The 16,877-nt window shown below is 46.3% G+C and overlaps 2 protein-coding genes across 6 annotated transcripts in view; one reads left to right on the top strand and one right to left on the bottom strand.

Moving 5' to 3' along the window:
• The window catches only part of mitd1 (MIT, microtubule interacting and transport, domain containing 1), a 45,210-nt gene extending 31,395 nt beyond the window's left edge, over positions 1–13,815 (bottom strand). For 2 of the 5 annotated variants that reach the window (XM_072476579.1, XM_072476576.1), the window contains exons 1-3: positions 13,502–13,815; positions 11,233–11,385; positions 3,635–3,736 (exon numbers count right to left, since the gene is read on the bottom strand). In XM_072476579.1, the coding sequence (XP_072332680.1) occupies positions 3,635–3,736; positions 11,233–11,385; positions 13,502–13,577 (331 nt within the window). In that variant the 5' untranslated portion in view covers positions 13,578–13,815. The other 3 variants (XM_072476578.1, XM_072476577.1, XM_072476580.1) reach the window with 3 other exon arrangements.
• Positions 13,816–14,135: 320 nt separating this feature from the next.
• mrpl30 (mitochondrial ribosomal protein L30) overlaps positions 14,136–16,877 on the top strand; it is a 38,089-nt gene continuing 35,347 nt past the window's right edge. Inside the window, exons 1-2 of the mRNA XM_072476583.1 lie at positions 14,136–14,355; positions 16,760–16,843. Of these exons, the coding sequence (XP_072332684.1) occupies positions 14,320–14,355; positions 16,760–16,843 (120 nt within the window). The 5' untranslated portion in view covers positions 14,136–14,319. The remainder of the gene's footprint in view (positions 14,356–16,759; positions 16,844–16,877) is intronic.

Raw genomic sequence — 16,877 nt, forward strand, 5'->3', positions numbered from 1 at the left:
ATCTGTTTCTCCAGAAACTCAACACCTGACTGCCTCAGCCCCTGGCTCCTCCCATTTACTACATTATCTTACTAAACTGAACATAATGGGCTGGATTCGCTGTCTGTTCATGCCAGCAGGATTCTTCTTTCCCGCTGCAGTGAATGGAGTTTTGGCTGAGCGCCAAATTCTACGTTCTCGCTGGCAGCGATAGTGGGGCAAATTCAGATCAGAGCATCCCGGCCAATGTCTCTAATTATCTATTTCCAGAGAACCTGCTTCCTTTAAACTAAATTCTATTATCCTAAAGTTTACGATGCTTTAATTGCACCTCGGTCTCCAAAAGGTCCATCTGCCTTTCCAACCCAGGATTTTTAAAAACATGACTGCAGCAGTCACATACTAACCCAGGCTTTTAACCCTTGCTGCACCAAATACCTATAATACAATATATAAAGAAATTCTTACATTCATCACAGTACTATTAACTGGATTATTATTCACCAAATTCATTGGTTTATCATCAGGAAGAAATGCATCTTCTTTTGTGTTAAAAGGTAACAAAGATTCTACAATTCCTTCAGTTGATTTATTTTATAAAGGTCACTTTACAACGCTAAATGCAGAGATTTGGACGAATAATTCACAGAACCTTGGTTCAAATCCCACTATGGCAGTTTCAGAATTTTAATTCTGTTCAGAAAGAAATCTGGGAATTGAAGGTACTAGTCAGGAATGGAGCACCAACAACAATCAAGACGTTTGACACCATCCATGACATTCCATCCACCACCTAACACATTCACTCCCTCCACTACTAGTGCAGAGTGGCAGCAGTGTATAGCAGCAACAAGATGCATTACAGCAACTTGCCAAACTTCCTTTGATAGTATCTTCCACACCCGCATCTTCTACCTGCCGAGAAGGTTAAGGGAAGCTGATGCACGAGAACACTACCATCTTCATGTTCCTCTCCACGTAACAAACTATCCTGACTTGGAGCTATATCACCGTTCTTTCACTGTCACTGGGTCAGAATCCTGGAATGTCGGTGTATCTACACCATATGGACTGCAGCGGTTCAGGAAGGCAGCGCACTACCATTAGGGACGGACAGCAAATGCTGGCCTTGCTAGGGATGCTCACATCCCATTAAATGTTTTTTTTAAGTCACTGGAATCAGTAAAGATGAATATGTTGTTGGCATGCAGCGTTTAAAAAGAAACAATGAGTTAATTTTAAAAATATATTTGATTCCAAACACAATCAATAACGTACACATGCAACAACCAAATAAAAACATGATTTAAACAATTTGTCCACTTTCCTCTTTTCTCCCCTAAACGAAAAACTAATCCCCCCCACCCCACCCCCCACCAACCCAGTGGCAAATAGATCCTCAAGTGAGGACAGAAAGAGCCTCCATCTTATATATAACCCCTCTTCCGACACTCTGAGAGCGAACTTGATTTTCTCCAGTTTTAAAAATTCATACAAATCTCCCACCCACACCGAGACTCCCGGCGGGACTGCTGACCTCCAACTCAATATGATTCGCCGCCAGGCAATCAGAGAGGCGAAGGCCACAACATCGGTTCCCCCCGCCCCGCCCCGCTCCGCAGCACCGGCAGATCCGAAACACCAAAAAGGCATGGGGACATTCTCATCCCCACTGTTTCTACTGAGTCTCGAAGACCGCTGCCCCATAAACCCCCCCAACTTTGTGCACCCCCAAAACATATGAGCATGATTCACCGACCCCCTCCCACATCTCTTGCATACATCCTCCACTTCTGGGAAAAACCCACTCATACGGGCCCCGAGTCATATGAGCACTATATACCACCGTAAACTGTATAACTGTATAATCATCATTTCATTCCAGGCCCCCCGCCCAAGCTCAAAGCCCAGTTCCTCCTCCCATTTCCACCTTATCCCCTCCATTGGCACCTTCAGCGTCCCCACAAATCAACCATAAATGCCCCCCCCCCCAAACTCGGCTCATCCTGAATTAACAACTTATCCAACAGCGTATGCTTTGGCAGCTGTGGGAACAAGGGTAGCTCCTTGTGTGAAAATCCCAGACTTGAAAATATCTGAATTCTCTCCCCCTTGGCAATTCAAACTTCCGCAATTCCTGTAGCCTCGTAAACCTCCCCTCTATGAACAGGTCAGCACGGTAGCATTGTGGATAGCACAATTGCTTCACAGCTCCAGGGTCCCAGGTTCGATTCCGGCTTGGGTCGCTGTCTGTGCGGAGTCTGCACATCCTCCCCATGTTTGCGTGGGTTTCCTCCGGGTGCTCCGGTTTCCTCCCACAGTCCAAAGATGTGCAGGTTAGGTGGATTGGCCATGATAAATTGCCCTTAGTGTCCAAAATTACCCTTAGTGTTGGGTGGGGTTACTGGGTTATGGGGATAGGGTGGAGGTGTTGACCTTGGGTAGGGTGCTCTTTCCAAGAGCCGGTGCAGACTTGATGGGCTAAATGGCCTCCTTCTGCACTGTAAATTCTATGATTATAGGTCCTTAACCCGCTCTATCCCTTCCCTGTGCCATCCTGTACGTCGCATTTCCCTTCTCATTCCTGCTCCCAGGCCTGCTTCCCCTTTCGCTCGCGCTCACATGCCCACTTCCCCTCTCGCTCCTTCTCAGAGATTTCCTTCCCCTCCCACTAAATCGGCTGCTCTCCCTGTCACTATACTGTCCGCGCTCGCCCTGATCTAAGAGTTTTATGTTGTTCCCAGCTTGTCCAATCAGAAGATGGATTCTGGAGAAGCCAGCCTCTGATTGGATTAATAGTCAGAAGGTAGTCACAGGCAGCACGGTAGCAGAAGTGGATAGCACTGTAGCTTCACAGTGCCAGGTCCCAGGTTCGATTCCCCGCTGGGTCACCGGAGTCTGCACGTTCTCCCCGTGTCTGTGTGGGTTTCCTCCGGGTGCTCCGGTTTCCTCCCACAGTCCAAAGACGTGCAGGTTAGGTGGATTGGCCATGATAAATTGCCCTTAGTAACCAAAAAGGTTAGATGGGGTTATTGGGTTACAGGGATAGGGTGGAAGTAAGGGCTGAAGTGGGTCGGTGCAGACTCGATGGGCCAAATGGCCTCCTTCTGCACTGTATGTTCTATGTTCTAAGGCTGTTTGACAATGTGGAGAGAGCATCATAACCAAGGCTACTATTGTCCTTATTCAATAAATTTCCAACATGGGGTTATCATTATAATGATCTTGCTAGAATGATTACTGCTATTTCCCTTCCAAACCCAAGTCATATATCATAAATGAGGTCCAAACCCAAGGACTTCTCAGGTTCATATGACTCAGTATTATCTTAGATAGATTTACCCAATGAAGCAACTTTGTAGCATTTTTCAAATTTTATATATCAACCTGTTCCACGGAACCCAGTTTGAGAAACCCTGAAGTAAGGGATTTCCCTGGTCTGTCTGACTTTTCCTTTTTTAAAAATGTATTCTACCGAACAATGAATTGTCTGTTCTATTTTATAAAGCATTTGAAATCCTTACAATTGATGCAAACATAAAATGTGGTCTTGAAATTATTACATCTGACATACAATAGAATATCCCAAATACAGGAGGTAAAGTTTTTACTGCATTTGGTACGTGCCTTGCTTCAGGTTATTGCGTTTAGTTACCTTCTTTCAGCTTATCCAGATGTTTTTTAATTTCTTCTGCTCGATCCATGTAGTTTGCAATCTTCTGTCGATAGTGGATTTTTTTTGTGTCATTTGTTGTAGCTATCAAAACAAATAAGTCTTCATTTATCCTGCTAATTGTTTTATGATATGATATAGAACATTTTGCATGCAGCATTGTTTATCCCTGCTCTTTCTTGAAGCATATTGCCTCATGTTAGGATATTGTGCATGGGTTTGTGGCCCTCTCGTATCTCACCAAAATGGTGAGTTTACATGTTTGACAATGTGGAGGGGGCATCATTACCAAGGTCACTGTTGTCCTTATTCAATAAATTTCCAGCATGGGGTCATCATTACAATGATCTTGCTTGAGAATGATTGCTGCTATTTCCCTTCCAAGTCCAAGTCATATATCACAAATGAGGTTCAAATCCCAGGACTTCTCAGGTTCATATGGCTCAGTATCAACTTCGGTGGATTTACCCAATGAATATCACAGCAGCAAAGATGAATGGTACCCACATTATTTTGTAATGCAAGTATAATGTGCGTGAATAACATGATTTCATCATCACCGAAAATCATAACGAGTATGTTGTAGTGGTAGTTTATATTATCAAAATGTAATTAATAGAGAAAAAAGAGGACTTCCGGGTACGGCGATGACCAGCTGAGTCGCACGTTTCGGCAGCTCCCGGTGAAACGGACTTTTGGGCTCTTGATAGGAACCCCAACGGCAATTTTGACGGCTAAAAACACTGTGCGGTAAACCAGAAGGGAATCCCCCCTGGATACGGATGAAAAAAGGAGGAGAAAGTGGCCGGATTGCAGTGGATCCTTTAGAACAGCGGCAAGGAAGGCAAGCAAAAACCAAGATGGCGTCGGAAGGTGGCAGTTTAACATGGGGCCCTGAACAACAAGAGTTCTTGAAATGCTGTGTGGAAGAGCTCAAAAAGGAAATGAAGAAAGAGCTGTTGGCCCCGATACTACAGGCGATCGAAGGGCTAAAGGAGGAACAAAAGACCCAGGAGCGGGAGCTTCGGGTCGTGAAGGCAAAGGCAGCCGAGAATGAGGATGACATACAGGGCCTGGTGGTGAAGACGGAGACGCATGAGGCACATCAGAAACGATGTGTGGAAAGGTTGGAGGCACTGGAGAACAACGCAAGGAGGAACAACCTGAGGATTCTTGGTCTTCCTGAAGGTGCGGAGGGAGCGGACGTCGGGGCATATGTGAGCACGATGCTGCATTCGTTAATGGGAGCGGAGGCCCCGGCGGGTCCGTTGGAGGTGGAGGGAGCATACCGAGTGATGGCGCAAGGACCGAGAGCAGGAGAAATTCCCAGAGCCATAGTGGTGAGATTCCTCCGTTTTAAGGATAGAGAAATGGTCCTTAGATGGGCAAAGAAAACTCGGAGCAGTAAATGGGAGAATGCGGTGATCCGCGTTTATCAAGACTGGAGTGCGGAGGTGGCGAGAAGGAGGGCGAGCTATAATCGGGCCAAGGCGGTGCTTCATAAAAATATAAAATTTGGAATGCTGCAACCGGCAAGACTGTGGGTCACATATCGTGGGAGGCACCACTACTTTGAGACGGCGGATGAAGCGTGGACTTTTATTGTGGAAGAAAAACTGGAATGAGCGGGTTATTAAAAAGAATGTTTGAACAAAGTGGTGGGGCGAATGTGGGGGGCGAAGAGGGGGGTTAAAAAGGGGGGAAAGAGGAGTTTTATGTACTAATCCTGCGATGTGGTAACTTTTCTCTCTTCCACAGGTGGTGATGGGGGGAGGAGGGGAGGTGGAGGAGATGGGGCGTTGGCCATTGGGGGCGGGGCCAAGGGAGAAGCGCGGGCTTGGTTCCCGCGCTATGATAATCATGGCGGGAATAGAGAAGCAGGAAGGAGGGGGCGTCGCACGGTGCGAGCCGAGGTCACGGGGGGAAGCCGAGGTCAGCCAGAGTTTGCTGACTTCTGGGAGCAACATGGGGGCAGTAATTACGCTAGCGGGGGATCTAGCGGGGGGGTGGGAGGAGGGAATTACTGGGTTGCTGCTGCTGGGGAGAGGGGGGAGCTGGTATGGGAGGGGATGGGCGGGGGGGGCACCGCCTGGGGGAGATACAGCTGCGTGGGAACCGGGTGAGGAGCTGGAAAAAGGGGATGGCTAATCGACAAGGGGTGGGGGTAGGAAGCCCCCCAACCCGGCTGATCACGTGGAACGTGAGAGGGCTGAACCAGCCGATAAAGAGGGCACGGGTACTCGCACACCTTAAGAAACTTAAGGCAGATGTGGTTATGTTACAGGAAACGCACCTGAAACTGATAGACCAGGTTAGGCTACGCAAAGGATGGGTGGGGCAGGTGTTCCATTCGGGGCTAGTTGCGAAAAACAGGGGGTGGCTATATTAGTGGGGAAGCGGGTAATGTTCGAGGCAAAGACTATAGTGGCGGATAACGGGGGCAGATACGTGATGGTGAGTGGCAAACTACAGGGGGAGACGGTGGTTTTGGTAAACGTATATGCCCCGAACTGGGATGATGCCAATTTTATGAGGCGGATGCTAGGACGCATTCCGGACCTAGAGATGGGAAAGCTGATAATGGGGGGAGATTTTAATACGGTGTTGGAACCAGGGCTGGATAGGTCGAAGTCCAGGACTGGAAGGAGGCCGGCAGCAGCCAAGGTACTTAAAGATTTTATGGAGCAGATGGGAGGTGTAGACCCGTGGAGATTTAACAGACCTAGGAGTAAGGAGTTCTCGTTTTTCTCCTATGTCCATAAAGTCTACTCGCGAATAGACTTTTTTGTGCTGGGAAGGACGTTGATCCCGAAGGTGAGGGGAACGGAGTATACGGCGATAGCCATTTCGGATCACGCTCCACACTGGGTAGACTTGGAGATAGGGGAGGAAACAGGAGGGCGCCCACCCTGGAGAATGGACATGGGACTAATGGCAGATGAGGGTGTGTGTCTAAGGGTGAGGGGGTGCATTGAAAAGTACTTGGAACTCAATGATAATGGGGAGGTCCAGGTGGGAGTGGTCTGGGAGGCGTTGAAGGCGGTGGTTAGAGGGGAGCTGATATCAATAAGGGCACATAAAGGGAAGCAGGAGAGTAAGGAACGGGAGCGGTTGCTGCAAGAACTTTTGAGGGTGGACAGACAATATGCGGAAGCACCGGAGGAGGGACTGTATAGGGAAAGGCAAAGGCTACATGTAGAATTTGACTTGCTGACTACGGGCACTGCAGAGGCACAATGGAGGAAGGCACAGGGTGTACAGTACGAATATGGGGAGAAGGCGAGCAGGTTGCTGGCACACCAATTGAGGAAAAAGGGAGCAGTGAGGGAAATAGGGGGAGTGAGGGATGAGGAAGGAGAGATGGAGCGGGGAGCGGAGAGAGTGAATGGAGTGTTCAAGACATTTGATAAACAATTATATGAAGCTCAACCCCCGGATGGGAGGGAGAGAATGATGGGCTTCTTGGATCGGCTGGAATTTCCCAAGGTGGAAGAGCAGGAAAGGGTGGGACTGGGAGCACAGATCGAGGTAGAAGAAGTGGTGAAAGGAATTAGGAGCATGCAGGCGGGAAAGGCCCCGGGACCGGATGGATTCCCAGTCGAATTCTATAGAAAATATGTGGACTTGCTCGCCCCGGTATTGACGAGGACCTTTAATGAGGCAAAGGAAAGGGGACAACTGCCCCCGACTATGTCTGAAGCAACGATATCGCTTCTCTTAAAGAAGGAAAAGGACCCGCTACCTATTTCCCTCCTAAATGTAGATGCCAAGATCCTGGCCAAGGTAATGGCAATGAGAATAGAGGAATGTGTCCCGGGGGTGGTCCACGAGGACCAAACTGGGTTTGTGAAGGGGAGACAGCTGAACACGAATATAGGGAGGCTGTTAGGGGTAATGATGATGGCCCCACCAGAGGGGGAAACGGAGATAGTAGTGGCGATGGATGCCGAGAAAGCATTTGATAGAGTGGAGTAGGATTATTTGTGGGAGGTGTTGAGGAGATTTGGTTTTGGAGAGGGGTATGTTAGATGGGTGCAGCTGTTGTATAGGGCCCCGATGGCGAGCGTGGTCACGAATGGACGGGGATCTGCATATTTTCGGCTCCATAGAGGGACAAGGCGGGGATGCCCTCTGTCCCCATTATTGTTTGCACTGGCGATTAAGCCCCTGGCGATAGCGTTGAGGGGTTCCAAGAAGTGGAGGGGAGTACTTAGAGGAGGAGAAGAACACCGGGTATCTTTGTATGCGGACGATTTGCTACTATACGTGGCAGACCCGGCGGAGGGGATGCCAGAAATAATGCGGATACTTGGGAAGTTTGGGGATTTTTCAGGTGTATAAATTGAACATGGGGAAAAGTGAGTTGTTTGTGGTGCATCCAGGGGAGCAGAGTAGAGAAATAGAGGACCTACCGCTGAGGAAGGTAACAAGGGACTTTCGTTACCTGGGGATCCAGATAGCCAAGAATTGGGGCACATTGCATAGGTTAAATTTAACGAGGTTGGTGGAACAAATGGAGGAGGATTTCAAGAGATGGGATATGGTATCCCTGTCACTGGCAGGGAGGGTGCAGGCGGTTAAGATGGTGGTCCTCCCGAGATTCCTCTTTGTGTTTCAGTGCCTCCTGGCGGTGATCACGAAGGCTTTTTTTAAAAGGATTGAAAAGAGCATCATGGGTTTTGTGTGGGCCGGGAAGACCCCGAGAGTGAGGAAGGGATTCTTACAGCGTAGCAGGGATAGGGGGGGGCTGGCACTACCGAGCCTAAGTGAGTATTATTGGGCCGCTAATATTTCAATGGTGAGTAAGTGGATGGGAGAGGAGGAGGGAGCGGCGTGGAAGAGATTAGAGAGGGCGTCCTGTAGGGGGACTAGCCTACAGGCTATGGTGACAGCCCCATTGCCGTTCTCACCGAGGAACTACACCACAAGCCCGGTGGTGGTGGCTACACTGAAGATTTGGGGACAGTGGAGACGGCATAGGGGAAAGACTGGAGCCTTGGGGGGGTCCCCGATAAGAAACAACCATAGGTTTGCCCCGGGGGGAATGGATGGGGGATATGGAATGTGGCAAAGAGCAGGAATAACGCAACTGAAAGATCTGTTTGTGGATGGGAAGTTCGCGAGTCTGGGAGCGCTGACCGAGAAATATGGGTTGCCCCAAGGGAATGCATTCAGGTATATGCAACTGAGGGCTTTTGCAAGGCAAAAGGTGAGGGAATTCCCGCAGCTCCCGACACAAGAGATGCAGGACAGAGTGATCTGAAAGACATGGGTGGGGGATGGTAAGGTGTCAGATATATATAGAGAAATGAGGGACGAAGGGGAGACTATGGTAGATGAACTAAAAGGGAAATGGGAAGAAGAGCTGGGGGAGGAGATCGAGGAGGGGCTGTGGGCAGATGCCCTAAGCAGGGTAAACTCGTCGTCCTCGTGTGCCAGGCTAAGCCTGATTCAGTTTAAGGTATTACACAGGGCGCATATGACTGGAGCACGGCTCAGTAAATTTTTTGGGGTGCAGGATAGGTGTGCGAGGTGCTCGAGAAGCCCAGCGAATCATACCCATATGTTTTGGTCATGCCCGGCACTCCAGGGGTTTTGGATGGGGGTGACAAAGGTGCTTTCAAAAGTAGTGGGGGTCCGGGTCGAACCAAGCTGGGGGTTGGCTATATTTGGGGTTGCACAAGAGCCGGGAGTGCAGGAGGCGAGAGAGGCCGATGTTTTGGCCTTTGCGTCCCTAGTAGCCCGGCGCAGGATATTGTTAATGTGGAAAGAAGCCAAGCCCCCGGGGGTGGAGACCTGGATAAATGACATGGCAGGGTTTATAAAGCTAGAGCGGATTAAGTTCGTTCTAAGGGGGTCGGCTCAAGGGTTCACCAGGCGGTGGCAACTGTTCGTCGAATACCTCGCAGAAAGATAGATGGAATGGAAAAAAGAAGGCAGCAGCAGCAGCCCAGGATCCGGGGGGGGGGGGGGGGGGGGGGAGAGGAGGAACCAGAAGGACTCTCAGAGTTGTTAATATATACTGTATAATATGTATAGGTCGTTGCTACAGATAATTATATATTGGACTGTTAAATTATATTTTTGGAGAGTGTTACTTGTGATAAGGCAGTTGCCAATTAGGGTTAGTTTTCATTTTTGTTATTTATTATTTATTCATTTTTTTGTTTGTTTATAAAATAGGTCATTGTTATTTGTGTTGTTATAATATTGTGTAAAGGATGCACAATGTACTGTGTTGGTTGACCAAAATTTTTCAATAAAATATTTATAAGAAATTAAAAAAAAAAAAAAAAAAAATCGAGAAAAAAGAGTTGAGCAACACAGTAGAGGAAAATAATTCAACTATTGAGGGCAGAAGCATGTAACCTACTTGCTTTATGTATTATTGTTCCTCAAGTAATTTGGTGATTTATTCTCCCAGATTACACTGTTCTCCAATTAGTCTACCTGTGTTCAGTGGTGTGACACACAATATTTTACAAAAGCAAATATGGAGGATGAGACATTTTCATATCTATGTAAAAACAAGCATGAAATGTATCCATGGTTACAATAAAGCGTGAAACAAATAATGCTCTTGTCTTCCAAGATAAAACACTTTGGCTAAGTAATTTATAACAGTTATTGTCAGACATGGAGACTTTTTCATGTCATTCATCCATAGATTGAGTGATGCATAATTCCTGAAGTCATGCAAAATACATGTGATGTGGTCTGAGGAATCAACTGCAAGCGAATCACAAATGACAAAGTGTGCTTTCAACACAGCCATATATATTTTTCTGCTGAAGTCATTGACTTCTGCTGAAGTATTCTTCCACAGATACCATCAGCACTTTGATACAGCCCAGACTGTGAGTGATGGAAAGCAATTCAACCACAGAGGCCATTAGAGATGAATTCTCACTGACAACCACATGATTACTTTCCAGAAGGCCTCATTAGTGAATGATCAGGAATAGAATGTTTGGCTAATCTGTTCATTTTCATAGTCCAGGGAATCTGGGAAAACTGTATTACTATTCTTTACATCAGTTTTATTTATATTTTATGTCCTCCCTGATCAATCACTTAATGACTTGGTAACACATGTGCATTGATCCACCCATGTGCGGGCCTAACATGGTATCTGTCGAATGTGTGGGGAAAGAATTGTTGTTTATTATAGAATCATAGAATATACATTGCAGGAGGAGGCCATTCAGCCCATTGAGTTTGCACCGGCCCTTGGAAAGAGCACCCTACTTAAGCCCACACCTCCACCATATCCCCATATCCCAGTAACCCCACCTAAGCTTTTTTGGACACTAAGGGCAATTTTGCCTGGCCAATCCGCCTACACTACACATCTTTGGACTGTTGGAGGATACCGGAGGAAGCCCATGCTGACAGGGGGAAAATGTGCAGACTCCGCACAGACAGTGACCCAAACCGGGAATCGAACCTGGAGCTGTGAAGCAACAATGCTAACAACTCTGCTACCGTTTACTGACTGTCCGAGAGACCCCGACTTCAAAGTATGGTTGATAGATCTATTTTCTATAATAAATCATGGAGGGAACATTAAAATGTGTTACCTTTCAGCACTTGCAAAAGAAGATCGATTCCTTCTTGATAACAAACCAATGAATTCTGAAAACGTGAGTCATTGTCTAACTCTATAGCCCTCTTCAGCACTGTCACAGCTGAATTCTCCTTTTCTGACGTACTCTGAGACATGGCAGCAGAATCTACAAGTAATTGTCAACAAAACTTTATATAGCATATTTCATATACAAAATGTTTTCAATGAACATTCAGGTGAAAATTTAAAACACGCAGACATCAAACCCTGGCTGGACAGTTAGAATTGATGGCCAAGATAGGTCTAAAAACAGGAACCCTATCATTATGAAGCCTCTTGATGCTGCAAACAGAAGTAGCGATGTGAAGATGTTTAGGGAGGAACTCCAAAAATCATGGCTAACGTAGCCAAAAGCTCTGCTACTAATTGTAAGAAAGGAATATACACAAAACGTAATGTCAGTTAGCGATGAAGCGGAAGGTTGCTGCGGCAGGGTGGAATAAGCTGTGGAAGAATTTGATGATGCAAACAAGGATATTAAATTCAATGCATTGGGAACAGGGAGGCAGTGTAAGTCAGCAGGGATAGCGGTGGGCAGTGGATGGGCTTTGGTGTATGACAGAACACAAACGCCCAAGCTTTGGTAAGTTGGGGTTTGTAAAGCGTGGTGGATGGAAAACTGGGAAAAACAAAGACATTGCAGAAATCCAGTAATAGATAACAAAAGTATGGTGTCATTGAGATAGGTGCAGAGTGGGCAATATTGGAATGGAGGTGTCAATAGTGGATTTGGAAATAAGCAAGCTTGGTTTCTTTCCAATTACATACATGACGTTTCCGATGCCTTTCATCAATCTGATATTTTGCAGTTCCCAGCCCTAACTGCTTCCTCTTCATAGTTGATATCCAATCTCTTTACCTGTAATTGTATCTGTATGGTCTGAGGGCATTCTGCTTCTTCCTTGAGCCAAGGCACAACAAATCTCCAACCACCACCACCTCTCCTTCTCCTTTAACTCAATTCACATCCTCCAAATGAAAAGTGTTATTGTGGGCATTTTAATATCTGCCTGATTGTGGGATATATGAGCGCCATTATTTGTTTTCAGTCATATGCAGGTCTCCTCATTCACCTCTTTTTCTGTACATCCTTCTGATGAAAAGTCATTGATCTGAAATGTTGATGCTGTTCTCTCTTCACAGATGCTGCATGAGCGGCACGATAGTACAGCGGTTAGCACTGTTGCTTCACAGCACTAGGGACCCGGGTTCAATTCCCAGCATGGGTCACTGTCTGTGCGGAGTCTGCACGTTCTCCCAATGTCTGCGTGGGTTTCCTCTGGGTGCTCCAGTTTCCTCCCACAAATACCAAAAGACGTGCTTGTTAGGTGAATTGGACATTCTGAATTCTCCCTCAGTGTACCCAAACAGGCGCTGGAGTGTGGTGACTAGGGGATTTTCACATAACTTCATTTCAGTGTGTGATGATAGGCAGACTATCATCTGTATATATGATTAGTTCATCATCACTGTAAATTCTATGATCTGCATGAGTATTATAAGTTATGTTTTACTGCTGTATTTCTAGCATCCGACCAGCAGGTGTGGTGATGATGGAGTCCTCGACCCGGATGCACCATGTGTTCCTTCAGAAGGTGTTTGCAAAGAGTTGATTGCAGTTGCATATTAGAGCAGCTCTGTTGTATCTTAGTGTAAGTTAGTGTTAGACATTTATTTCCAACTGTATTCTTCTTAGACATTTTAGTTATTTGTTACTGTAGTGTTAGTAATAAATAGCTTTGTTTATAAAACAAAGTCTAATGTTCTTTGTTCACATGGCAATATTGAGATTCCACATCAGCCCAATCAAAGAACATTACAGTTGATTTAAGCCTACTTGTGACAATAATAAAGATTATTATTATAAATTACACAAGTGTTTTTGTCTCACCTACTCTCTGGTGGTAAATTCCAGATTCACCACTCTCGGTGAATACATTTCTCCTCACCTCAGTCGTAAAAGGTTTACCCCTTATCCCCAAACTGTGACCCCCTAGAAAGGTGGTCACAATGAGTTTTGCGATTTCCCTCTCTCCAGCTAATCTCTCTACTCACTTGTATTCTGTATGGAATTTTCACTATTTATTTCTACAATTTCTCTCCCCAGTCATGGTCTATAATTTCATCTCTCCCTTCTGTTATTATCAGTATGTTTCATTTGTATGATTTAGTTATTTACTTGTGCTCTACAATGCTGTGTATTCCTCTGCCTCGGTACTCACTGCAGACCCGGAAGCCTACAGCGTTTCTCTTTCTGCTCCTCGCCCTGGGTGCGGTGATCTTCTCACTCCGGTCCATTTGGAGCAGCACCTTCCAGAACTCGGAACATATCCATCGGCCTCTCCTTAGGGTTGGGCCCTGGAATGATCATTATAGATTTAAAATTAAATATTACATTACCCGCAAAGTAATGGGGATAATAGAAAAAAAATTATGATTTAGCAATGTGAATGAAAACAAAAACGCCGCAGTATATTCAATCGGAAGGACATGTGCAAATAGAAGAAATGACTTCCGGGAGCGGCATTGCGTTCGGGGCGGGGCCTCTGTTCAGGGGCGGGACCGTCGCTCGGGGCGGAGCCTCTGTTCAGGGTCCAGCCTGCTTTCGGGGGCGAGGCCTCTGTTCAAGGGCGGGACGGCGCTCGGGCTCTGCGTTAGGGGGCGGAGCTGGCGCATGGGGCGGGACACGGCTCGGGTGCTGCGTTGGGGGGCGGAGCTGGCGCATGGGACCGGACGGCGCTCGGGCACTGCATTGGGACAGGCCTGGCGCATGGGGCTGGACAGCGCATTGGGGGGGCGGGGCTGGCGCATGGGGCGGGACCGTCCTCGGGGCGGGGCCTGCGCGGGGGGCGGCATCTCTGTTCGAGACGGATCCTCTCTCGGGACGGGAGGGTGCGGTTTGTTTTTGATTGACGTGGAGTGGGTGAAATCGCGGTTACCCGGGACTCAGTGACCTGGAGCCGCGTGTGGTCTGGCAAGCTTGAATTTGTGTTTTGCACGAAGCAGGCCCTTGTTGGCATTTTTCGGGCGGGTTGAAGTGATGGCCGCCCTGTGCAGGAACATTAATCGACTAACGGTAAGTTGTATCCTCCGGCTCGAGGCCTCCTTCCTGCAGTCTGGACATGTGACGGGATATATTCCTGGTGCTGTTGTAGTTTTCAGTGTCTTTTTATTGGAGATTGGAGCGGAAACAGTGTTTGTTTATTTCGTAAATAAGGCTTCGGCCGCAAAGGCATATCTGATATCTGTGCTTGTTATGGCTGCATTTGTCTGTGCTACAGCAGTTAATAGTTTTATTACTTCTGGGTCAGAGATGAGGAAACGTCAGCAAGAGCTGCTGCTTGCTCTTCATTGACTCCTGGTGGAAAGGGAATCTTGAGAATGTGATATTTTCCAGACTGCTGAGGTCGTAAATAGTCATTCTATCTCACACAGCCCAAAGATGTACAGGTTAAGTGGATTGGCCAGGCTAAATTGCCCCTTAGTGCCCAAAGGTTAGGTGGGGTTACTGGGATAGGACTGGGGTTGAATAGCTTAGGTAGGGTGCTATTTCAAGGGTTTTACAGACTTGATGGGCTGAATGGGCGGAATGTAGGGATTCTATGATTCTGTAAGTTGAAGTCACCAGGGCTAGAAAGCAACTGTCGGGGAGTATGATATGAGAGCCAATGGCATTCGGCCTGTGGTATTACAGAGGATGGGGTTTAATAGTCCAATGATATTGCCACTATGCCATATCTCCCCCAAATGGAGATGTCTCTGTGATCAAGCAATCCCAACATTTGAGGAAAACAGAGTTGGGTCCCTACAAGGATAAGCCAGCATGCCACAAAGCCAGCACTTTCACCCACTCTGACAGTGACTTCATGTGTAATATTTGCAATCTGACTGCAAATCAAGATTTGCCTTAACATCACATATGAGATGACACCAACCTGGACGGTGAACACTTGGTCTCCTTGCAGAACACTCAGCCATCAAAGTGATGGGAGAATTCAACACTTGCATAAAACCTGTTACAATACTGAGCCTTTGCAGCTCTGATGAAAGGTTATCTGTCTTGAGACATTAACTTTCTTTCTCTCTCCAAATGCTGCCAGACCTGAGTGTTTCCAACATTTTCTATTTTTATTTCAGTTTTCCATATCTGCTGTATTTTGTTTTTGGAAGGCCAGTATGTCGGGGGAAACAATCACCTGCTTGCACATACTCAGGGCATGGACATAAATCCTTTCATTGATATTAAATTGAAATCTAGTATTTCCAACCTAGCCTGTTAATGCCATCTCAAGGCAACAGGGCTCAGAAGTAAATGTGGCCTTACCAGCTGAAACCAAAAGCTGCTAATGTCACATAATTGGTGTGCACTTCATTATTTTTGTTAACTATCTTTTTGCATTACAATTACGAAACTATGGGTAAACATATGAATTAGGAATAGACCACTTGGCCCCTCGGGCTTGCTTCACCATTAAATAAGATCATGGCTGATCTGATTGCAACCTCAATTCCACATTCCCACCTACCCTAACGGCAGCACAGTGGGTAGCATTGTTGCTTCACAGCTCTAGGGCCCCAGGTTCGATTCCCGACTGTCTGTGTGGAGTCTGCATGTTCTCCCTGTGTCTCCATGGGTTTCCTCCGGGTGCTCCGGTTTCCTCCCACAAGTCCCGAAAGAGGTGCTTGTTAGGTGAATTGGACATTCTGAATTCTCCCTCTGTGTACCCAAACAGGCACCGGAGTGTGGTGACATTGCAGTGTTAATGTAAGCCTACTTGTGACATTAACAAAGATTATTATTATTGTGTGCCGCCTTGTTTTTGCTACTAAAGTGGATAACCTCGCATTTACTAAAGTGGATAACCTCGCAATCTACCTAGTTCTGTCTGAAAAAGGTTCCGAGACTTTTTCCGCTGCTTTTTGAGCAAGAGCGCACCAAAGACTCATCCTCTGAGAGGAAAAGAAATTCTCATAATCTCTGTCCAAAATGATCCGACCCCTAATTTTTAAACAGTGACCTCTAGTTTTCGATTCTGCTGCAAGAGGAAACATCCTTTCCATATCCTCCCTGTCAAGACCCCTCAGGATCTTAGTGTAGTGTATATAACTTGACTGCCATATTAAGCGTACATTTGTGGGTTCTTAATGCAAATGCCATAACACAAATGTAAATGTTATAAGTGAAACTATTGGATTCAATAACCACTAGGTAGAACTAAAATTGTAAACACTTCAATTAAAATAAATTATTATGTTGTTCTGTCATTTCATAGTGGATGCATAATGAGTAATTTTATTAGTATTAATCAATTTGAATAATAGTTACTTTGTGATTTCTTCCAGCACTACCATCAATAAGCATTCCTTCATTTTTTTTTCCCTGGGTTATTCCATTGACGAGAAAGCTAATGTTGAATTCAATTTTTTGCTTCCTGTAATGTAGATCAAATATTTTAAGATTGTTAACTCTTATTTTGCAGAACTTGGTGGAACAGTGTTTGATTCCAGTATCGTGGCCTGGATTCATACGATTGAAATTTACTAAGACTCGTATTCCAGAAAAGGTGAGAGCATCATCTGTAATCAGATTTGTTCATG

Source organism: Scyliorhinus torazame, chromosome 15 (assembly GCF_047496885.1).
Source record: "Scyliorhinus torazame isolate Kashiwa2021f chromosome 15, sScyTor2.1, whole genome shotgun sequence".
Taxonomy (NCBI): domain Eukaryota; kingdom Metazoa; phylum Chordata; class Chondrichthyes; order Carcharhiniformes; family Scyliorhinidae; genus Scyliorhinus; species Scyliorhinus torazame.